The 26,032-nt window shown below is 37.2% G+C and overlaps 1 protein-coding gene across 1 annotated transcript in view; it reads left to right on the plus strand.

Moving 5' to 3' along the window:
• Positions 1-1,571: 1,571 nt before the first annotated feature.
• The window catches only part of LOC150080791 (dnaJ homolog subfamily C member 25 homolog), a 140,517-nt gene continuing 116,056 nt past the window's right edge, over positions 1,572-26,032 (plus strand). Inside the window, exons 1-2 of the mRNA XM_090381220.1 lie at positions 1,572-1,794; positions 16,528-16,556. Coding sequence (XP_090237346.1) covers positions 1,692-1,794; positions 16,528-16,556 — 132 coding nt within the window. The 5' untranslated portion in view covers positions 1,572-1,691. The remainder of the gene's footprint in view (positions 1,795-16,527; positions 16,557-26,032) is intronic.

Consider the following 26,032-nt stretch of genomic DNA (forward strand, 5'->3'; position numbering starts at 1 on the left):
TATGTCTCTTCCTCCCAATTTTAACAACTCTACAGTAACTTCATCTTCCCCCGGGGCTTTCTGATTCTTCATTTTCTTCAATGCATGTTCTACCTCATCAGGAAGAATATTGGGTATGTCGTATGTGTTGCTACTTTGCAATCCATCTTCCCCACTGCTGGCATCATTCCCCTGCTCCTTGTATAATTCTCTATAGTAGTCTTCTGCTATTTGAATTATGCCTTCTCTGCTTTTTATAAGTACACCATCGCTATTCTTCAGTTTCAGTATCATTTGTCTTTCTGTATTACTGCTCATGGCTGCTGATTTAAATCCTTTGTTTTCCCTTAATGCTTGTTCTACTTTTCTTGTGTTAAATCTTCTTATGTCCTCTCTGAGTCTCTTTCTAATGGCTTTACCTAAACCCATAAGAATAAATAAAAATCTCGTTGTGAAGCACCCACAATATTATTATTATTATTATTATTATTATTATTATTATTATATGCCATATAATTATATGCCATTAGCTATATGGTGCAAGGAAGCCTGAGGCTTTTGCTGCACCAACCGGAAAAAAAAAAAAAAAAAAAAAAACATTCCTCAGTTACCCTGACAAAGAGAGAGAGGTGTAGAAGGGAATCACCAAGGAAGAGAAGAACGATGATATCCAGCTCGGGACCCTGGGTGTGCCATGCCCATACTCACCAGAAGTGAGCCCCTGGGGTTAAATAAATAAATAAATATATATATGAGATACAATTAAAACGATGCCTTTACACTACATACCGGTACGTAGTTCAAATTTATTGGTAAACTATGGTGTATCTACACCGTTATTATATAGTTAATTACTTTGGAAAATTAAATGCACTAGGCATAATCCTTATGGGTTTTGATAATTAACTATATAATATCGGTGTAAATACACCATTGTTAACCCATAGATTTGAGCTACGATTGTAGCGTATAAGGCATCATTTTAATTGTATCTCATAATGTGGTTGCCTTCACAACAAGATAGCTACTATTGAATTACTTCTAATAAATAACGCTTCTCTAGTAGAGAAGACTACTGTTATTTATTTTCAGCGTACCACCACCCAGACGATCGTTTCGAAGCTTTTTGGCTTCGTCATCAGTGGGCGGGTAGGTAATACAACAAGCCATCTCAGTTGCGAAGTTATATCCACATTATGAGAGATGAATCTCTCTTAACAGTAGTCTTCTCTACTAGAGAAGCGTTATTTATTAGAAGTAATTCAATAGTAGCTATCTTGTTGTGAAGGCAACCACATTATGAGATACAATTAAAACGATGCCTTCTACGCTACAATCGTAGCTCAAATCTATGGGTTAACTATAGTGTATTTACACCGATATTATATAGTTAATTACCTAAATCCATAAGAAATTATGCCTTGTGCGTTTCGTTTTCTAATACATTATTAATGGAGTTACGGTCCGATGTAACTATTAAAAGTCAAATAGAAGCAACCACAGGTAGCACTACTCTGTAAAAGCAACAGTAGCGCATCTAGTGGTCGATTTATCTTAGGATAACTTCCAAGCGAATTAGCTATTTTTTTTTTAATTCTTGCCTTGAACTATTTTTGTTTCCTAAACTTGAGGTGTGTCGTTGGAAAAAGTTTTAGAAAGAACTGAAATTCAGGCTATTCTTTTATTTTAAAAAGTTTTCAGCAGTTGATTCCATGTTATATTTTAGATTTATTCTGTTTTCTTTTTGGGCTTCGTTCTGTTTAGTAGATTGTTTCATTGAAAATTTATACTGTGGCAAGAACAACTGCTATGAAGGTAAATGAATGTTTAAAAAAATTATAAATAATAAATATATTTTATGAGGCTGTGTATTGCGGAATATGAATGAATTTTTGTTAAAAACAAACGAGTGCAAAAAATGCAGTGGACTTTACAATACGATACAACACGCCTTTTTTAAACATTTGTTTTCTAATCAGTTTGCTCTCTGCAGATCTATTTATTGTGCAGAATGTATAACTTATATTAATGTAAATTTTACGTAAGAGAAAATTCGTATTCAAAAATTCAAAAACGACCCACAAAAAATAAGAGCAAAATATATTAATTCTACCAGATAAAGGGTGGAAAATGGATACTTTAACCTGTAAACAAAATAAAACCCGCATAAAATTGAGATAGCATTAGTAGAGGCATACCATGCAAGAAAGCAAACTTATGGAGCATAAGCCAAAAAAAAACCCATTTCACCCTTCCATCTGTTCCAACAGATGTGAAAACAGATGGATGGGTGAAACCTCTCCATCTGTTTCCACTTCCTTGAGTGTAGTAGTAGTAGTAGTGGCACATGATGCAAGAAAGCAAGTGTAGGAGCTTATGCAGCATCAGCCAAAAAAAAAAAAAAAAAAAAATCACACCATTCCCTCCAAATGCCTGTCCAGTTCCTCCTTAAATTTATTTAACCTATCAACTTCCACAACGACAGATGGAAGTTTGTTCCAGCAATTAACCACCCGCTGGCTAAAGGCAAATTTCCGCACATCTATTCTACATCTGTCCTTTCTTAATTTGAACTTATGTCCCCGTAGGTTGGTAATCTGAACAAGTGGAAGGATCCCATCAGAATTCAGCGTGCTCAACCCATTCAAGGCCTTATAGACCTCAATCAGATCACCGCGCAGGTGCCTAGTCTCCAGCCACTGCAATTTGCAGAACTTAAGCCTCTCTTGGTAAGAGAATCCCTTCATTCCCCTCACCAATCGTGTTGCTCTTCTCTGTACACGCTTAAGCAAATCTACATCCTTCCTAAAATGAGGCCTCCAGACCTGTACGCAGTACTCAAGGCGTGGCCTGACCATTGCCTTATACAGAGGGATAATCACCTCCTTTTCCCTGCTAGCAAAATTCCTATATATCATTGACAAAACCCCATGACCCGTCCTAGCAGCCTGTCTGCACTGCTCAGAAAACTTCATATCTGACTGCACAATTACTCCCAGGTCTTTTTCATTTTCTACCACCTTAAGTGTAGTACCACACAGTTGGTACGTTTCTCTGGGGTTACTTCTACCCATATGCAGTACTTTGCATTTGTCAAGGTTGAACTTCAGTTGCCACTTCTTAGCCCATCTGCCCAAATTATCTAGATCCTGTTGCAGTAGCACACTGCCATTACTGTCATTAACAACCCTGCCAACCTTTGTGTCATCTGCAAACTTCGACATTAAGCCTGATATACTTTCATCAATATCATTGATAAATACACAAAACAACAGTGGACCCAACACCGAACCCTGTGGGACTCCACTAATAACATTAGTCCACGAAGAGCAGCACCCATTGATTACCACCCTCTGTCTTCTCCCACTTAACCATCCTTTTATCCATTGTAGCAACTTACCCTTAATACCATTCTGCTCCAATTTGTACAGTAGTCTTCCATGCGAAACAGTGTCAAAAGCTTTCCTGAAATCCAAGTATATGATATGAAAATTATTTTTTGCATCCAGTTCCTTTGTGACCACATCATAATAACCAATCAAATTTGTCAGACAAGACTTTCCCTTAACAAACCCATGCTGTGTTTGAATTATTGCTGCAGTCTTGTCTAGATGATCCTGCAATGCATCTTTAACCAGCGACTCCATTATTTTACCCGGAACAGAAGTTAAACTAACTGGTCTGTAATTACTCGTGTCACCCTTCGATCCACCTTTGTGAATTGGGGACACATTTGCACATCTCCAGTCCGTGGGAACCTCCCCTGAGTCCAAGGATGCTCTCATAATTATGGCTAAGGGTTTGCTTAGTTGCTTTGCCGCCTCCTTTAAAATAACTGGATAAATCCCATCCACCCCAGGTGCCTTTCTTATGTTTAACTTCAACAATTTCTCCTCCACTTTGCTCTCAGTTATTACAAAATCATTAAGCACACTGCTACAATTTGAGTGTAGTACCACGCAGTTAATATGTTTCTCTTCTGTTATTGCTACCCATATGCAGTACTTTGCATTAGCAAAAGCACATGATGCAAGAAAGCAAGCTTATATAGCATCAGCCAAAAAAAAAAAAAAAAAACCTTATTTCACCCATCCACTCACTCCAAATGTTTGTCAAATTCTGCCTTGAATCTATTTAAGCCATCAACTTCTATAATGACAGATGGAAGTTTGTTCCAACAATCAACCACTCACTGGCTAAACCGTCTTTGCATTTGTAATTGTTAAATTTAAGGCCGAACCTGCCCAACTCAGCCTTAAATTTATTTTGGCTATCAACTTTCACAATAAAAGATGAAAGTTTGTTCCAAGATTCAACTACTCGCTGGCTAAAGGCAAATTTACACACATCTATTCTACACTGTCTTTCGTGAATTTGAAACTGTACCCCCCTCAGTTTCTCAATCTGAGCAAAAGGAAGAATCCCATCAGCATTCAGCTTGCTCAACCCATTCAAGGCCTTATACATCTTAATCAAATCACCTTGTAGGCGCCTACTCTCCAGGCACTGCAATTTGCAGAACTTAAGCCTTTCTTGGTAAAAGTACCCCTTTGTTCCCTTCACCAATCTTGTTGCCCTTCTTTGTACTCATTCTAGCAATTCTACATCTTTCCTAAAATGAGGTTTCCAGACCTGTACACAGTACTCTAGGTGTGGCCTGACCATTGCCTTGTATAATGGGATAATCACCTCCCTGTCCCTGCTAGAAAAATTCCTATATATCATTGACATGACTCCATGACTTGCCCTGGCAGTTCGTCTGCACTGCTCAGCGAACTTAATATTTGACTGCACAATTACCCCCAGGTCTTTCCACTTCCCTGAGGGTAGTACCACATAGTTGGTATGTTTCTCTTCAGTTATTGCTACCCATAGCAGTACTTTTATGAATGTTAAACTTCAGTTGCCACTTCTCAGCCCATTTGCCCAACTTATCTAGATCCAGTTGGAGTAGCATACTGACTTTACTGTCGTTAACAACCCTGCCAACCTTTGTATCATCTGCAAACCTGGACATTAAATCTGATATACCTTCATCAGTATCACTGATAAATATGCAAAACAACAATTGGCCCAACACTAATAAATTTTATTAATAAAATTTTTTCCATGAATTTGTCCACTCCACTAATAAAATTTGTCCATGAAAAGCAGTGTTCATTGATTACCACTCTCTGTCGTCTCCCACTCAACCATCCCTTTATCCATTGTAGCAGCTTACCCTTAATGCCATACCTCTCCAATTTGTACAGCAGTCTTCCATGTGCAACAGTATCAAAAGCTTTCGTGAAATCCAAGTATATGAGATCAAGATTATTTTTTGGCATTGAGTTGCTTTGTGACCACATCATAGTATCCAATAAAATTGGTCAGACAAGACCTCCCTTTAACAAACCCATGCTGTGTCTTAACTATTACTGCAGTCTTGTCTAGATGATCCTGCAATGCTTCTTTAACCAGTGATTCCATTATTTTCCCTAGAACACAAGTTAAACTAACAGGTCTATAGATACTTGTGTCACCTTTTGAACCCCTTTTGTGAATTGATGATACATTTGCACACCTCCAGTCCATGGAGACCTCCCCTGAGGCCTAGAAAGCTCTCATAATTATGGTTGAGGATTTGCTTACTTCCTTTGCTAATATAACTGGATAGATCCTGTCCACGCCAGGTGCCTTTTTTATGTTTAACTTCAACAATTTATCCTCCACTTTGCTCTTAACTGAGAGCAAAGTTTATAAATAGTTTGGTTATAAAAATTTCAGTAAAGTATGTAGCATAAACAGTGCTGTAGTAGTGTTAAAGGAAAGGAATCACAGATATAAGCTGTTCAGAATTGGAATTTGGGGAGTACATTGTGTACAAAAAGGATAGAAGGGGTTATGCTATTTGTTAATAAACACAAAATCTAAGGAAGTGCATCCAGTTGACATTGATGGACAGTTCAGTGTTGAGTCAGTTTGCTGTGACATGAGTACTGGGAAAAGAAAAATGAGAGTAGGAGTGTGTTATAGGCCTAATGACTCTGATGAGTACTATGAACAATTGGGCAGACAAATAGTGGGCCAGTAAATCAGAATGCCTTGTAATGGGGGATTTTAACTTTCCAGATATTGACTGGAACTAGTGGGCTGGTTCACTCGCCCGCTAGCAAGACTTTTGTGGATTTATTGGAGGATTGTTTTCTACAGCAACATGTTCGAGGGGTAACCAGAGTGAGTAATACTCTTGATCTGATTATCAGCAGTGATTATTCATGCATTAAGAATTTGCAGATAAAGGAACCACTAAGTGACAGTGATTGCAGTGTACTGATGTGGGAGTTTCTTAAAGATGTAACTACCATCCAAAAGGAAGGAAAGTGTTTTTGCTTTCGCAAAGGTGATTATAGTGGTCTCAGACAGTTAGTATTAGTATTAGTAACGGCCGCATGGTGCAAGAAAGCCTATGGCTTATGCTGCACCAGCAAAAAAAAAAAAAAAAAAAATCCGAACAAAACAATAATAAAAAAAAATAAATAAATGAAATAAAATAAATAACTAAATAATAATAATTAATAAATAAAAATAAATAAAAAGGAAATTAAACCTATCATCCTATGCGCTTCCCTTACCCGAAAGTACTATCCAGATGACCTTTGAATTTCCCCAAACTGTCGGCCTCTACCACCCATGAAGGCAAATTATTCCAGTAATTTATAACACGCTGGCTAAAATAAAACTTCCTGCAGTCCAATCTAAACATTTCCCCCCGTAACTTGAATTTATGTCCCCTAGTTCTAGCATAATTTATAATCTTGAAAATTTTGTCCTCATTCATTTTACTGATGCCTCTCAGAGCCTTAAACACCTCAATCAAATCTCCTCTAAGGTGTCTAGTTTCCAAACTCTGCAACTCACATATTCGAAGTCTTTCTTCATAAGGACGCCCTTTTGCCGATCTCACCAGGCGAGTTACCCTTCTTTGCACCCTTTCAAGAAGCTCGATGTCTTTCTTTAGGTGCGGTCTCCATACTTGAACACAGTATTCCAAGTGTGGTCTAACATAAACCTTATATAATGGGATTATCACGTCCCTATCTCTACTTGCAAAAGTTCGATAGATCATCGATAGGACACCATGGGCCTTCCTTGCAACCTGTTTACAATGCTCAGAGAATTTCATGTCTGACCGTATCGTAACACCCAAGTCCCTTTCCTCCAGTACTGGGTTTAGTTGAACTCCACCAAGTGAATAAGTTTTTTTGGGATTACTGTTTCCCAGGTGTAATACCTTACACTTTTTTAAATTCTATACAGTGGGATCAACTGATGATGTTATCAACAGCAAATTCTAAATGGGAAGCTTTCAAGCAGTTAATCTTGAAAGTTACTAGGCTTTTCATATCAACTAATGAGGCTAATGGCAGAGAAGAAAAATGCATGTGATGCATATAAATTATAAGGAGACACACATGCCTATGGTAGATATAAGCTAGTCTGTAATCAACTCACAGAGGACGTCAGGCAATCAAAGGCAGATTACGAGACATCTTCGGCAAAGGAATGCAAATATAAACAACAAAGACTTTACTTGTAAACTCTAGAAGGAAGGGGATGAATCACATTGGATGGAATAGATGAAATTCCATTTGGAATCTATCCAGTTATATTGAAGGAGACAGCGAGGGAAGTAAGTAAAGCCTTAGCCCTAATTATGAGAGTATCCTTAAATATATTTGCCCATATCTAGTGCATAGGGACCTTAGAGGTCCATATGGCCTAGATATGTGCAAATGTATTCCCAATTTACAAAGGGGTCTCAAAGATTGACCTAAATACACCTATTAGGTTTAACTTTTGTTGCAGGGAAAATAATGAGGGCACTGGTTAAAGAAGCATTACAGGATCATCTAGACAAGACTTCAGTAATAGTTCAGACAGCATGGGTTTGTTAAGGGGAGGTCTTGTCTGACCAGTTTGATTGGATACTATGTGGTCACAAAGGAGCTGGGTGAAAAATATAATTTTGATGTCATGTATTTGGATTTTAGGAAAGCTTTTGATGCTGCTGCACATGGAAGACCGCTGTACAAATTGGAGCAGTATGGCATTAAGGGCAAGTTGCTACAATGGATAAAGGGATGGTTGAGTGGGAGGCGACAGAGTGGTAATCAATGGACACTGTTATTAGTGGAGTCTCCTAGGATTCAGTGCTGGCCCATTGTTGTTTTGTGTATTTATCAATGATATCGATGAAGGTATATCAGGCTGTCCAAGTTTGCAGATGATACAAAGGCTGGCAGAGTTGTAATGACAGTGAAGGCAATATGCTACTGCAACAGGATCTAGAAAAGTTAGGCAGATGTGCTGAGAAGTGGCAACTGAAGTTGAACAGTGATGAATGCAAAGTAGTGCATATGGTAGCAGTAACCCAAGAGAAACGTACCAACTATGTGGTGCAATATAAGGGCAAGTTGCTACAATGGATAAAGGGATGGTTGAGTGGGAGGCGACAGAGTGGTAATCAATGGACACTGTTATTAGTGGAGTCTCCTAGGATTCGGTGCTGGCCCATTGTTGTTTTGTGTATTTATCAATGATATCGATGAAGGTATATCAGGCTGTCCAAGTTTGCAGATGATACAAAGGCTGGCAGAGTTGTAATGACAGTGAAGGCAATATGCTACTGCAACAGGATCTAGAAAAGTTAGGCAGATGTGCTGAGAAGTGGCAACTGAAGTTGAACAGTGATGAATGCAAAGTAGTGCATACGGTAGCAGTAACCCAAGAGAAACGTACCAACTATGTGGTGCTGCGCTCAGGGAAGTGGAGAATGAAAAAGACCTGGGGGTAATTGTGCAGTCAGATAAAAAGTTCTCCGAGCAGTGCAGACAGGTGGCCAGAGCACGTCGTGGTGTATTATCAATGATATATAGGAATTTTGCTAGCAGAGACAAGGAGCTGATTATCCCCTTGTATAAAGCAGTGGTCAGGGCACACCTTGTGCCACGTACAAGTGTGGAGGCCTCATTTTAGGAAGGATGTAGAGTTGCTGGAATGAGTACAAAGAAGAGCAACAAAATTGATTCGAGGAACAACGTGGTGCTCTTACCAAGAAAGGCTTAAGTTCTGCGAGTTGCAGTGGCTGGCAACTAGGCACCTGCGAGGTGATCTGATTGAGGTGTATAATGCTTTGAATGGTTTGAGCTGGCTCAGTGCTGGTCGGATACTTCTGCTTGCTTAGATTACAAACCTGAGGGCACGTAGGTTCAAATTGAGGAAAGACAGTTGTAGAAAAGATGTGCAGAAGTTTTCTTTTTCCAGCAGGTAGTTGATTTCTGGAACAGACTTCCGTCTGTTGTGGAAGTTGACAGCTTAAATAAATTTAAGGTTGAACTAGACAGACATTTGGCGTGATTGGATGGGTGAAATGGGAAGGGTTTTTTTTTTTTTTTTTGGATGATGCTATATAAGCTTGCTTTCTTGCATTATACAGATATACTGAAGTTAATGCCAATTGTGTCCTTGATGGTATAATGCATTTTGGCACAGGACTTTGTTTGGAGAGCCCTAGCTTTGAATCTTGTTAGAGAGAATAGGAATTCATAAAAGATTTTTATTATTTTATTTTTTTTTCAAATTGGGGCTGTGGTTGCTGATTTCAGGCTTAAGTAGGGGTTTCCTCCATGAGATTTGTTATATTTTTCAGCCTGCACACCATTGCAAATTGGAATGTGAACACACTTAAATATGTGTAGTATCATCTTAGATGCTAATGAACAATATAAAGAACAGTAATGTGCGAGAATAGCCTGCTGTTTTTGAAACTGTAAGGGTAGCATGGATGCTTAACAAATAAACATCAAATGTATTAACATGGCTGTTACAGCTGATTTAAAAGGTATATCCTTTTAAATTTTTGTGTTGTGAATAAAAAAAAAATGTTTATACTGGAACCACTGGATTTATATTGGAAGTTGAAGTTAAACAGTTGAGTATTTTTTCTCTACATATTTAGCATTAGTATTAGTAGAGGCATATGATGCAAGAAAGCAAGCTTATGCAGCTCAGTCTTAAATTTATTTAGGCTATCAACTTCCACAACAAAGGATGGAAGTCTGTTCCACCAACCAACTACCCGCTGGCCAAAGACAAACTTCCGCACATCTATCCTACATCTGTCTTTCCTCAATTTGAATTTATGCCCTCTCAAATGATTATTCTGAGCAAGAGGAAGAATTCTATCAGCATTGAGTGTGCTCAAGCCATTCAAGGCTTTATACACCTCAATCAGATCAACTTACAGGTGCCTAGTCTCCAGACACTGTAATTTGCAAAATTTAAGCCTTTCTTCATAAGAGCAACCCTTTGTTCCATTCACTAATCTTGTTGCCCTTCTCTGTACTCGTTATCTGCCTTTGATGTTATTATCTGCCTTTGATGTTCTGAGCAATACCTCAAATTCATCAAATTTGTTTTCCAAACTCCTAGCATTGGTGTACATGCAAGTATACCTGCACCTGTTCCTATTCTTAGCTACCCTAACACAACCCATGTGTTTACTTGTACTGCAATGACTCCCAGCAGTCTCTGAAATACCGTGCATCTTGTTTTCCAGGCTGCTGCTCATTTCAATAGAAGCAGTGCAAGAATCACTTTCACCTCTGCCACTGGCTACTATTAATCTATTAGTCCTTGTATCCCCCCAAGCTAGCAGTTTCCGACCCTCCTAACACTGCCTCGATAGCATCAGCAAATATTCTTGCACCCTTTCTATTTAAGTGTATCCCATCCCTGTAGATTACTAGCTATAGCAGTTTGCAATTTTCTGTGCTGTGAAGACTGAAAAGGAAAGTGTCTTAGGGGCACTCACCAGTTATGAAAAGATGCCTAAAAATGGTAGTATACTTATGAGTCTGGCCTACATATTTTTCAGAATGTTGCTTTTCCACAATAAAGCAGATAGTGATTTCTGAAATTAAAACACTAATGCCACATTGAAGGAACTGTTGCAAACTACAGGGAAAAAAAGTGCTAACTGCCACCTGTATATGAGTAAAAATTTTAAAATAAAATTAGAAAATTTCAAAAATAAATAAGTGTACACCCACCCAGGGAAGCTCAGCAGTACAGTCTCTTGCTTAAAAAATGGCACAGCTGCTGCCAGAAACAAGCTACAAAACCACCACTCCACTTAACCCAACCAAGAAGAAAAGACTAAAATAGAAAGGAAGCTTAAGGAAACTATAGTGACTAGTTCTTCACAAGGCATTGGCCTTGTGGAAATTCCAAAAAAACTTGCATTTCTCTCATTGCTTGTTAACAGCAAAAGAACCATGGATGTCCCAGTGTGAGAAATCAAGACAGGTGTGACAACAGAAAATACATCTTAAATATGGTCATCTCAATAGCTACAAAACAAGTAAAACTGAAAGACAAAATATAAACTGATGCCAGCCATCTAATGCAGATGTAACTAATGCAAATAATACAAACTGAAATTATACTGCAAAAATTAATCAAACACATAATGTAACATACTTAGAAGGCAGAAAAATGCAAATAAATTAACAAACTAAATGGGATGAGAATAGAGAAGAATATTGAAGAATACAATTGTAAAGAGGAGAGATAAACAAAACAAAAGGTAACACATAGAGGTCTGCCCAATCATTTAATTTCAAGTTCATCATCGTATTACAGAAATAAAAAGTTTTTTTTATTGTTATTTAATAAATTATCTTTCAATGTGAATTAGGGGACTTCGCCCCCTGCTTGTCCACCCCTGCACACGTTTTTCTATGTAAAATGTAGAGGTATACGGAGTAAGTCAAATCTTTTCTACATAAGACACACCTGTCGAAATGCACTGGTCGATATCTAATCAGGAAATAACCTTTATAATTATTTATCTGTGCATTTGTAATGCGCAGCATTCTCAAAGTCGAATAAATATCACGGTAAAATTCCAGAATGGTGTACATCCTCCAACATGGCGGCAAGCAAAATAGTGGGAAAGCAGTGATTGACAAATTGACTCTCATATTTCGACAAATGGACAGGAACAAAGCAGTGATTAGCAGATGCCACTGCTTTCCCTGCTCATCCTAGGTTGATATGCCTAGGGTGTTTTGCCCACATTTGCTGCTGTTTTTAAATCAGAACTCATTTTCCCATTTTAAAACAGCAGGATGGAGGGATAAACACACTACTTAAGCTATGCCCCCCCCCTCAATGACACAAAACAGTCAAAAAAGGGAGGTGCCTTCACCTGTCAATTATCGGCGGCGTCTTCGCTTTCATCGAAGTACCTGCCGGTGTTTACTATCCTGGACTTCAGCCAATATCATCACTGTTTAATTATTTACCTGCATTTACATAGGTCACTTAGGAAAAAGGCCTTTTGCTTCGGGTTCCACAATACATGAGAAAAATTGTTGCATCTGAAAGAGCAGGGCTAAAATATTTACTAACAATATTTACAAATATACAATTTTCATTAATATACAAAAAAGGTTACAATGGAACATCAAATGTTAGACAGAGAATCATGCATGAGGTTGGTGAACATTATGGAGGCAGTTGTCAATAATTAATTGCATTTGTATTGACTAATTGCCTCGCTCTCTTCTCCCATTGGCTCGAATAAATATCACTAGGATGAAACTTTTTTAATGTATAGGTAGATAAATACTGGCAAAAGCAAATGAGACTAGAGCCTGGATCTAGTCTTGCTCTGGCACATTCTTTCATTTGTTTTGAAATCTTTTGTTTGAAAGATTTTGAAACCTTTCAAACAAAAGATTTTGAAAGTGTTGCTATGCATGTATTGCTTATAATATCTAAATACGAGAGCCATGTTTAAAGTTGCACATCGGTTTTAGCTATTTTGCGAATGATATTTACCTATGAACATGTTAGGATGAATGAAAAATTTCTAAGTTGGCTTTAAATGCTAATTGTGAATACACTTGCATTTCTTAGATCATAATGGTAAAATGAAAATTTGAAGGACATAGATGATAGTGCAACTCATGCACAATGTTGAAACAAAATTTGAAGTTATTCGTTTGAATTTTTGATACTTTTTCAACTATTTTAAAAATATTTCCGGTCATTTCTAAGGGTGCAATTTGGATGTCTGCCGTGTACATTTTATTCCGTGTACAAATTTATAATTCACCCCTTGTAAATTTTGGGTAATTTTGAATGGTATTCACAATTCCTTTTTGTTTCGTTTTCCAACAGATATTGTTTTTCATAATTTTTAGCTATTAACCATGTTATGATACTTTTCAGGTGAAACTTTACAACAAAGTAAAGAATAGTGATTAAAAAACTGTGAAAGTGTTTAGAGTCTTAAAGACCATGCCTGAACATATTAAAATGAGTGCCTGAATACAATGTAGATATGCAGAGGGCTGTTGCTGATGTCAAAAGTGACTGGCTGACATACAAACAAGTATTGGAAAGATATGGTCATTCTGCTTCTGTTTATCTGTACCAGAATTAATTGGCAGGTTGAGAAAAGACACACTTGGAGCTGGCCGGCCAACTGCTCTTCCTAGTAATGTTGAAGTTGAGTTAGCTAAATGCTTAGTTTGCAAAGTCAGAGGTGGCTGCCCATGTGATAAGAAAGAATTTTTAAATTTGGTGAGACTGTTAAAGATAACATTAAGATCCCTATTAAAGATGGGTATCATGGACAGGATTGGTATGATGGATTTATGAAAAGGAATTATGCAATTATTCTGCAACCATCCTTCCTCAATTTGAATGTGTCCCCTGGTGTGTGTAGTCTGAGCAAGAGAAAGAATTCCATTAGCATTCAGCTTGTTCAATCCATTCAAAGCTGGGCTTAACAGAGCATCCCATACATTCACTCCAAAAGTTTGTCCAGTTCCTCCTTGAATTTATTTAAGCTATCAACTTCCACGACAGATGGAAGTTTGTTCCAGCAATCAACTACCCGTTAGCTAAAGGAAAATTTCCGCTCTTATCAACAACTGTCTTTCCTCAATTTCAGTTTGTGCCCCCTCAAGTGCATAATCTGAGCAAGAGGAAGAATCCCATCAGCATTGAGCGTGCTCAAACCATTCAAGGTCATATACACCTCAATCAAATCACCTTGCAGGTGCCTGGTCTTCAGACTGCAATTTGCAGAACTTAAGCCTTTCTTGGTAAGAGCAACCCTTTGTTCCCCTCACCCAATCTCCTTGCCCTTCTTTGTACTCGTTCCAGCAGCACTACATCCTTCAAAAAAGAGGACTTCAGACCTGTATGCAGTACTCAAGGTTTTGCCTGGCCACTGCCTAATACGAAGGGATTTTTTTTTTTTTTTTATGAAAACCCCAAACATGAAAGGTATCAAAACCTATAATCACCTCCTTATCCTTGCTAGCAAAATTTCTGTATATCATTGACAAGACCCCATGAGCTACTTTGGCAGCCTGTCTGCACTGCTCAGAAAACTTCATATAAAAAAAAAAGTAAAGTAAAGTGCAGCCATTATCAATCCACTGCAGGATGGAAGCCTCCTCAACAATTCATGCTGAGGGAAATGGACCATAATCTGCCACGCTGGTCCAGTGCGGGTTGGCAGATCGACCGTATTCAGCAGTCAGGGGCTTGAACCCCGGTCTACTCAAAGAGCGTGTGCTACTGCACTCCCGCTCCTGCCCACTCGGCTACGGAGGGAAACTTCATATCTGACTGCACAATTACCACCAGGTCTTTTTTATTCTCCAATACCCTGAGTGTAGTACTGTACAGTTGGTACTTTATTCTGGGATTACTGCTACCCATATGCAGTACTTTGCAATTATCAATGTTAAACTTCAGTTGCCACCTCTCAGCTCATCTACCCAACTTATCTATTGTCATAATTATTGTAACATCCGTTATTGCGAAATCCTTTACCAAGATGCCCTCCTTATACTTAAAATAAGTAACTCTCCTGATTAGAGAAGACTTCTGCTACTTATTTTTAATTGAGTACTACCAATCAGACAACACTATTTCAAAGCTATTTGGCTTCTCATCAGTGAATGGGTGGTTACCCAGAGATACAAGGGTTGACAATACAGTTGTGACTTATTTACACAATACAAAAGATGTCAAAAGGTGTGCTTCTGCCCTAAAATATTATTCAAGTCTAAGACCACACCTTTTTCCATCTCTCATTGTGTAAGTCACAACTGGGTTGTCAGTTATATTCAGACACAGCATGGGTTTGTTAAGGGGAAATCTTGTCTGACCAATTTGATACAATGTGGTCACAAAGGAACTGGATGTAGAAAATAATTTTGGTATATACTTGGATTTCAGGAAAGCTCATGATACTGTGCACATAAAAGACTGATGTTCAAATTAGAGCAGTGTGGCATTAAGGGAAAGGCGCTGCTATGGATAAAGGTATGGATGAGTGGGACGAAACAGAGTGGTAATCAGTGGACACTTATCCTCTGGCAACCCAAAGGTCGCGGGTTCGAATCCCGCCTCAGGCTTGGATCACAGTAAAATGCAAAACCTTTGGGAGATGCATTATGGCTATAGAAGCTGATGCACCAACAACTAACAAAAAAAAAAAAAAACTTCTTCTCATGGACTAATGTTATTAGTGGTTTACCCCAGGGTTCAATGTTGGGTCCATTGTTGTTTTCTGTATTTATCAATGATATTGATGAAGGCTTATCGGGGTTAATGTCTATGTTTGCAGATGATGAAGGTTAGCATGGTGATTAATGACAATATGCTACTGCAGCGGGTCCCAGAAAAGTTAGGCAGATGGGCTGAGAAATGGCAGTTGAAGTTTTAACATTGACAAGTGAAAGTGCTACACTCAGGGTAGTTGAAAACAAAAAAGACCTAGTAGTAATTGTGCAGTCGGATACGAAGTTCTCTGAGGAATGCAGACAGGCTGCCATGACAGCTCATGGAGTTTTGTCAGTGATATACAGGAATTTTGCCACCAGGGATAAGGAGGTGATTATCCCATTGTATAAGGCAATGGTCAGGCTATATCTTGAGTACTGTCTGCAGGCCTCATTTCAGGAAGGATGTAGAGCTGCTGGAGCAAGCAGAGAAGGACAAGGAGATTGATGAGGGGAACAAAGGGGTGCTCTTACCAGGAAAGGCTTCAGTTCTGCAAATTGCTGCATCTGAGGACTAGATACTTGCATTCTGCCAAGGGCAGGTCCAAGACAATTCAGACCACTTCTCCATATCTCTGTTAATTAACTTTCCTCTTTACCTCCCCATATTCACCCCCCCCTCTCAGTTCATTAGTCGCAGTCTCCGCATTCTCCCCCAAGCTTCATCCTCTCAACATTTTCCCCATGACATCCTTCATCAGTATTTCACTTTGAAATGTCTGAGCAATCCAGTTTATCTTTCGCCTTCTGATTATTTCAGTTAAACATCTCTTCTCACTTGCCCTTCTCAGAACCTCCTAATTTTTTGCTACTAGTATTCACTTCCTTTTTAAATGAACTGGAACTTAACAACTTTCTCTGTTTTTTATAGTGGAATTATAGATTATTTATTTATTTATTTTTGTTTTTTCAGTACTTGGAGTTACTAGAGATGCTTCTAAAGTAAGTTCTGTTTTAAATATTAATTACATTTAAATGTGAAAAGAAATAGATAATATTTATTTCTTTTAAGGAGTTACCCAAAAGAATATTTTAATCTGTTGAATATTCAATCTGTTGTTGCTATACTGAAAATTGTTTTGGGTAAGTGTACTGCAATTCAGTTTACTGTGAAATCCTATATATGATATCAGACACATACTGTTTATGGAATAGCCAGACCTTGCTCGCTGCCTCCATAGCCAGGTGGGCAGGAGCAGCAGTGCATAGCACACGCTTCTTGATTAGACAGGGTTTGAGCCCGTGACCACCAAATACAGAGGATGCAGAAAGGTCTGGGAATGACCACTGCATATCCCTGGAGCAATATGGCCTTAGTTGCTAATGCTCCTAAAAACCAAATAACAACAACAACAACAACAGACCTTGCTCTTACAATACAGGTGGTCTGAAAATTGCATCTTAAAAAGTTAAAGCACATTTTTCCATAAGAGCAATGTTAAAAAATTTGGTTACATTCATATTGAAATGGCCAGTAATTTATTTTTATAAACAAAAATAAACATTAAATGTAAATTATTAAAGACTAGACAGAGGTAATATTTTTATTTTAATAAGGATGCAATAATGACTTGGAAAAATATCATGACAAAAGAAAGTAAAAAAAAATTAATGAAGGAATACAATAATAAAATTCCCCTCCCACCCTTTTTAAGTTGCCATAAAGACACCTAATATTTCTTGAATTATTTCTTGAATAAATGCAAAGCATACTACATTCAGTTTGACCTTGTATACAAATGGTAAATTCAGTAAGCCTTATAATCAAACATTCTTATAATCAAGAATGCTTGATTATATTTGGCTATCAGTGTTGTTTGCATTGGAGTAATGCCATAAACTCGTAATCCTTAATTGTTGCCTTGCTTTTTATAATTTTCGCCACCAATGCACAGAAGGTTGACTTATGTTTGTAGATGCTCTACCTTTTTTTTTTTATTAAGAATGCTTGATTATAGTTAAATGTAGAACTGTTGTTATTGTTCTGCATTTCTTCAAACCAGAAGCATTTCCAACACTTGATTTTCTCTTATCAACCATTTTTAAGAGGCAGGTACATTAACAAATAGCATGTCTGCCTCTTAAAATTGGCTAATATGTTAAAAGTTTTCCCCAGTCACATGCTTTGTAACACATACTAAATGATTCATAAGTCAAAAACTGGCTCTAAAAATAACCATGGGTTTAATCCTGTAGCTGTGGAAATTTGAATTACACATGCACAAGTATTAATGTTTTCCAGATAAGTAAATTATAACAATAATAAAAACAAAAAGCTATTTCATATAAATACAGTATATGCAGTAATAATAGTGACAAGAAAAGACATCTATATGTATTTATCAGCCTGGTTAGCCATAAGTGCGAAGTGGTGCCTTAACTCCAGAGAGGGTATTCCTTAATTTGTAAATGTTGTAAGAATTGGAGTGTCTTAATCAGAGACTTTTATAAGTCAAGAACTGATTGTGATTGAAGGAAGGGGCATTTCAGCCACAAATTATACCACTTGTGCTCTTCAGTAACCGTGAAAATAGCTACAAAGAACACAACAGCCTTGTGTGTAAAGTAAGTTGCGCACTCAAAATTATTTATAACTTTTACAAACATTGTCACTATCTGGGGTTTCACTAGTAATAAGGGAGAGAGGGTTATTGAGTGAGCAATTTTTGAAAGCTGCTTTCTAAATTTCAGAAATGATATTATAAGGTTATCCAAGGAAAGCTGTCAAAGTTTGCTGATGATTTGAAGGTGGGAAAGATGGTTACCAGTCTGAGCCAGGGACTTCAAAGAAGACTTCAATCAGTTGTGCATATATGGTCCGAAAAATGGCAACTAAAGTTTAATGCATGTGTAAGATTAACTAAAGTGTAAGATTATGCATTTGGGGTTTATGCAAGAAATTGTGGAGTTGCATATAAGCTGGTGGGAGGGATGGCTAAAGTTCAAGTTTAAAAAAAGACAGATCTTTTTTTAAACAGATTTTCCATGTAGTTTAAATATGCAACTAGGAAGGCACATGGTGTCGTGTCCATGATTTATAGTACTTTGCTAGTAGGGAGAAGGATGTCATTATCCCTCTATACTGGTTCGAGTTCTGGAGAGGAGAGTGGAGATGAACTTAGAGAAGAAGAAAGTGATGAATTGATTCTTGATGAAAGGGATAAGGAATCTAGTAATAGTGAAAATAATACTTCTGATACTTGTACAACAAGTACTGATACTGTAGATGATAATACATGACATCATAATCATAAAAACTGTGTCTATCAGTGGGCAGCAAACATACTTCAAAATCTGGGCACATATGGGAAGCTATAAAATCTGGTGGTTCTTTAGGATGTGCACTGCAAAGGAGCATAATTCACGATTACCATGCCCGGTTCCTTATGCAAGATGAAATGTGCTTATGGATTCTGTGGTAAGTGCATTTCGTTTATTTGTAGACACTTCAATGATAAAACATACAGAATTGCACTGAAATCAACGTGCGAAGACAATTGAAGGATAATAATTGGTCTACATCTATTCAAGAACTTGATGCTTTTATCGCTGTACTTTTAGCTTGCAGAGCATATGGTGCTAGAAATTTAGAACTGTATAGTTTGTGGTCAGGTGTACGGGGACCTCAGTTTTTTCACGATACAATGTCATGTAACAACTTCCTTGGAAATTAAGCGGTTCATAAGATTTGACATATGTTCTTCAAGGAAGGAGTGTCTAGGAAATAATAAATTTGCTTTAGCTTCAGAAATATGGTTCAAATTTATTTTGAACTGTAAAGCTCGCTCTGTATCTGTAGTTAAACATTGCAGTAGATGAGCTGCTATTATTTCCAACTAAAGTTCTAAATGCTAATTCACCCAGTATATGACCAAAAATCCAGACATATTTGGTGTAAAGTTTTGGTTGGCAGCTGACACAACTTCAAAATATCTACTGAATGGGTTTCCTTATTTGGGGAAAGACAATATCCACTCAACTAGTTAACCGCTTTCTTAATATGTGTTGTAAAACAAAGTTTTGAATCAAGGTAGAAATGTAACCACTGATAACTTCTTTACTAGTTTTGAATTGGCAAAGAAATTAGTCAAAAAAAAATACTACTACTATAGTGAGAACTGTGAATCATGCTCATAAAGAAGTTCCAACATCCATAAAAAAGAAGCCAGAATTATATTCCACTTCAGTTTTCAAAGTTGATGATTGTACTCTGACAAATTATCAAGCCAAAGCAATAAAAATGTCACAATCTCGAGTACACTTCATACAAGTGTTGCAATAAGTAATGATACAAAGAAGCCTGATATAGTATTATATTACAACTAAACAAAGTACAGGGTTGATGTTTTATACCAATTGACTAAAAAATATTCAACAAAAGTAGGTTCACATAGATGGCCGATTCACATCTTTATAATATATTAGATCTTGCAGTAATCGATGCTTGGATTATTTATAACAAAGTGACAGGGAAAGTTATGAAGAGAAGAGATTTTATATTGAATCCAGCTGAAGAACTCAGAAAAGAATATATAGATTCACAGAAAGCAGCAATTCAAGCTAGTAACAATAGTGGCCATGTCGAACCTCTCAAAAGGCATCAGTGCCAAATTAGGCGATGCAAGGCAAACAAAACTACAGAAATGTGCACTGTGTGTAAAAAGTATCTATGTATAAAGCATACAGGAACTGTTAAAAAAGCTGTCATTTGTTTAAATTGTGCAAATTAATTTTTAAACTTCAGTTTATTTCCTAGACCAAGTTTTGGGTTCAAATATTTGCTATCAGAAATATTACTTTTATAATTAAAACACTATGTACTGTTGCCAGTTATTTTATATCAATGCTTGGTCATTCATATAAAATATTAATACTGGCCATTTTGATTGCTGTTCATTAAAGTCTATTTTACTTAAAAGTCTATGCACAGCAGTCAAAATGACCAGCAACTGCGATTTCAGGTATTTTTGCTAGCCAGCAGTTCTAGTGTCAATGCACGTATGAAGAATAGTTTGTAAGGTATGGACTGCAAAGTTTGAAAACTAGACATGTAATTAGTAGCACTTTACCTAAGAAAAAAGCCAGTTTTGATGCAAAAAAAAAAAAAAATGCATTTAAAGTGGGTAAAAGGGCATGCTAGCTGGTCTGAGGATCAGTGGAAATGTATTATTAAATCAAAATTCAACTTGCATGGTTTGGACGGCTAGCAGTCTGTTAGACAAAGAAGAAAAGAATTTCACCCTGACTGTATTGCCTCCACAGTGAAACATTCTGCATCTCAATTGATATGGGGCTGTATTTCACATAGAGGAGTGGTTAATTTTGAATTTGTGAAGGGTACAGTGAATGCTGTGTACAAGGACATCCTTGAGACAAAATTACTTCTCACAATTAGAGATCACTATGGAAATGTTGCCAGTTACATTTTTCAGGACGACTCTGCTCCATATCATAGACCAAAACCATAAGTCAAATCATAAAATTAGCAAAAGTTTTAAATTTATGAATGTTGCATCATCATCATCATCATCAGCCATTTTCAATCCACTGCAGGATGAAGGCCTCTCCAGCAACTTTCCAGTTCCTTCTGTTTTGAGCACTGGCCATCCATTTACTACCCACAAACTCATGAATTTCATCTATCCATCTCCGCCTTTGTCTTCCAGGTTTTCTTCTAGCTCCTCTTGGATACCATTCTGTTATTTTCTTAGTCCATCTGTCATCATGTCTTCGAGCTATGTGTCCTGCCCAGGACCATTTTAGTTCTTTAGTTTTGATAAGAATGTCCTTTACTTGAGTTTGTTGCCTAATCCATGTGTTTCTCTTCTTATCTAACAGTCTGATTCCCAATATGATTCGTTCCATTCTTCGCTGTGTAGTTCTCAGCTTCTCTTCCATTCTTTTGGTGAGTGCCCAAGTTTCACTTCCATAAGTCATGGTGGGGAGTATACATTGGTTCATTATTTTACGTTTCAGACAAACTGGGATATTGCTCTTCAGTATGTGACTATATTTCCTGAATGCTATCCATCCAAAATTTATTCTTCTCTTGACTTCCAGCCATTTATCATTATTACAGCTAATGACTTGTCCCAGATAAGTATATGACTCCACCTTTTCAATTACTGCTCCTTCAATCTTTATTTCCCTTTCTGTGGCATACTTGTTCATCATTACTTTTGTTTTAGCCATATTCATCTTTAGTCCAAAATCCTTACTAGCTGTGCATAATTGATTAAGATTTTCCTCTAATTCGTTGGGATCGTGGCTAATGACCACAATGTCATCTGCAAATCGTAAATGGTTTAGGTACTCTCCGTTCACATTGACTCCTTTCTGCGACCAGTCTAATCTTCTGAAAGCTTCCTCAAGGGCAGCAGTAAACAGCTTCGGAGATATTGTGTCTCCTTGTCGAACTCCTCTCTCAATTTTAAATTTCCTACTGTCTTTATCTAGTCTAATAAAGGAGGTAGCACTCTCATATATTCTCTTCAAAATCATAATATATGGGGTATCAATGCCTTGTCTTTCCAGTGCCCGAAACATTGCCTTATGCTGTATGGAGTCAAATGCCTTTTCATAATCCACAAATGCCAGGCATAATGGTGTTTTATATTCATTTGCTTTCTCCATTAGCTGTGATATTACATGAAGGTGATCCATAGTTGAGAATCCTGTCCTAAAGCCAGCTTGCTCTTTCGGTTGATTCTCATCAAGTATTCTGTCTAATCTGTTAGTAATGACCCTTGTGAACAACTTGTAGATGTGGGATAGCAAGCTAATTGGTCTATAATTTCCAATTTCTGATTTATCTCCTTTCTTATGCAGCAAAACTATGATTGCATTATTCCACTGCTTAGGTGTCACACCTTTTCTAATGCACTTTGTGAAGAGCCTTGCCAGTTTTTGTGTTATGTCTCTTCCTCCCAATTTTAACAACTCTACAGTAACTTCATCTTCCCCCGGGGCTTTCTGATTCTTCATTTTCTTCAATGCATGTTCTACCTCATCAGGAAGAATATTGGGTATGTCGTATGTGTTGCTACTTTGCAATCCATCTTCCCCACTGCTGGCATCATTCCCCTGCTCCTTGTATACTTCTCTATAGTAGTCTTCTGCTATTTGAATTATGCCTTCTCTGCTGTTTATAAGTACACCATCGCTATTCTTCAGTTTCAGTATCATTTGTCTTTCTGTATTACTGCTCATGGCTGCTGATTTAATTCCTTTGTTTTCCCTTAATGCTTGTTCTACTTTTCTTGTGTTAAATCTTCTTATGTCCTCTCTGAGTCTCTTTCTAATGGCTTTGCATAACTCAGTATACTCAATTTTCTCCCTGTCAGTGTTTTTCTTGCTTTTCATTTGTCGTCTTCGGTTCATCATGACAAGTGTTTCTTGACTAATTTTTTCTTCTTTGGATTTCTTTTTCCCTATAGGTTTCTTGGGCTTTATCACTTTCAAAAAGTTGTAATATTCCTCGTCGATATCTTGGTCCTCAGCAGTCTGGAGAAGCTCATACTTGTTCTTAAGTTCCAGTACATACTGCTTTTTCTCTTCTTCTGTTATCTCAAAGACCTTTGTATTATTTACTCGGGTCAGTTTTTTCCTTTCCTTTCCTACATCTATATCAAGTGTACATCTTACCATTCTGTGATCACTTCCAACATTTACCTTATTCAGGACAGTAACATCATTCACAATATATCTTCTGTTAGTGAGGATGAAGTCGATTTCATTAGTAGTTAATCCATTTGGACTCTTCCATGTCCACTTTCTGTTCACCCTTTTCTTGAAAAAAGTGTTCATTACTGACAATCCTTGAGATTCTGCAAATTCCACAAGTCTTTCACCTCTTTCATTTCTTTCACCAATTCCAAAATTTCCTATTGTTCCCCTTTCTGCGCTGTTTTGTCTTTTTCCAACCTTAGCATTGAAGTCTCCCATAATAATAGTGTAGTGGGTTTTTTGGTCATCTAGAAGACTCTCCATTTCTGTATACATTTCTTCAACCTCTTCATCCTCATGGCTCGATGTTGGTGCATAAATCATTATAATCTTTAGCTTGTATCTCTTAGAAATCTTGAGTATTAGTCTTGACACTCTTGGTGATGTACTTTTGAATTCCAAAATGTTGTTTTTAAAATCTTTATGGACCAGAAACCCAACTCCACCTTCACTTCTTTCACTGTTTCCATTGGTGTACAGCAGATTTCCACTTGGTAAACTTATAAGTGATTCATTTCTTCTTCTTGTTTCAGCCAAACCGATGATATTCCAATTCACATTTTCCAATTCCTTTTCCAGCTCTAATATCCTGTCTTCACCGATGAGTGTTCTTACGTTATAACAGGCCAAGTTCATTTTCCGTGCATGGCAGCCTGGTCGTACCCAGAGATTCTTAGCACCCTCTGCTTCCACTCTGATCCTCTCGCTGCCGTAAGAGGGAGAGTGAAAGCTGCTGGGGACTGAGGGCCATTTGTTTCGTCGTGCTTGCATGTGCTGGAGGGTTTGGTCTTTTCCTCTTCACGCTGACCAAGCGTCTTGAAGAGAACCACTCTACACGTTCGTTGCCACCTAAGTGACGTAACAGGGCTTACCATCGAGAAGGTGTGCATGAGTGGATTTTAGGGAGGCAGGTCAACCGGACTTCTCCTAAATCTTCTGTAATAGAGAGATATTGGATCCATCAGTGTTTTAGGCTGAGTGTCTGATAACACACAGGATACCTGTTCCCCTTTAAGCCCCATGAATGTTGCACTCGTGCTTAAATAAATGTAATTTATTTTATTGTCTTTACTGTCCAAAAATGGTTGAAGGATAAATCAATTCACACAATAAGATGGCCTGGGAACAGCTCAGACCTCAATCTAGTTGTGAAAATTGTTGGAACAAAATGGTTGTTTCAGTAATGTAGAAGAAACCAAAAACACTTAGAGGGCTGCTGGAGACATCAGTGTCAGTTTGGTACCATGAGGCTGAGGTCTGGACTGTTCCCAGGCCATGTTATTGCGTGAATTGAGGTGTGTCAACAGAATATTAATGCACACTCTGTTTTGTTTTTTTGGTTATATAGCTGTCATAGAATTTTTATTATGTAAACCATAAGTAATATGATGTTATTTTGGAGAAAGGTACTTATTTCATTGTATATTTATCCATAGAGCATAAAAGTAAATTTTTCTGTTTAATAGTTTTCTATGTGTATTATTATTACTTATGTTCTTTTAGCTATTTCTGAAAGATTAGCTGCTGTTTAAGGACAAACAACTTAAAATATGAGGTGATGCAACATTTTTGAGTACCCCTGCATATACTTAAATGCATTTTAACCCATTAGTGCCAGGCAAATTTGTATGGGAACGCTAATTCAAAATGTTATTATTTTGAAACTGTCACAATTCCATGAAATATTTCTCTATATTGTTTATGTATAAATATCAGGGAATGATTCATCTACCGCCGTCACCACCAGATGTCTTCAGTACCGATCTTGTAACTGTTGAAAGAGGCCGATTTATTTTTCTAGTGACTCACAGAAGTTATCGTGAAATTTTTTTTTTAATAGTGTTTTTTTAATTGTGTTTGTTTTACAATCAAATTTAGAGAGACAATATATGCTGTAAGTATGAACAAAATTTCATTTATCAAATTTTTTTTGTTTTTTTTTTGTTTATATCTTACCATCCTCAAATGGGGACATTAGGCATTACTGTATATAAGTTTTATTTTTGTTTATAGTGAATCATAAACCAGACAATAATGGAACCAAAGATTTTTTTACAGCAAGAAGAAATACACCAGACTTGAGGAAGCTATCGAAGACATTGCAAATCAAGAATTTATTGATAATGTGTGGTTTTTGAAATTTGCATATTATCTCCAAACTTGGACGAGTTGACAGAATGTGAAGAGTTTGATGAAGGTGTTTTACAGCACCTTAATTCATTTCCAAAAAAAATTCCTGGTTCTACGGAAATTTCATTTGAAAATACCAATGAAGATGTTTTACCCCCGGAAGAAAATGATGTTCCAGAGGATAAAAGTGGTAGTGATTCAACGGTATATCTTGATTTCGAAAAAGCGAAATGGCTGAAGAGACCATCCAGAATATGCACCTTTCAGAACAAATGAACATTTTTTTTTTCAAGTGAGTTAGATGTTGTGAAAAATGACTTAAAAGATTTTTCCCACCCAAACTTTTTAGTGATGAAATCGTAAACTATATATGCAAACAAACGATAATATATGCTCGACAAAAAAAAACAAAAACAATCATGAATTTACTATTGTCAACAAAGAAATGCGAAGTTTTATTGCAATATTGCTTTTGACAGGATATCACAACCTTCCTTAAGAAAGAATGTATTGGTCGCTGGAGGAGGACTTGAGTGTCTCGCACATTTATAATGCCATGTCAA

This window comes from Mastigoproctus giganteus, chromosome 9 (assembly GCF_048544385.1).
Source record: "Mastigoproctus giganteus isolate SK-2022 chromosome 9, ASM4854438v1, whole genome shotgun sequence".
Taxonomy (NCBI): Eukaryota; Metazoa; Arthropoda; class Arachnida; order Uropygi; family Thelyphonidae; genus Mastigoproctus; species Mastigoproctus giganteus.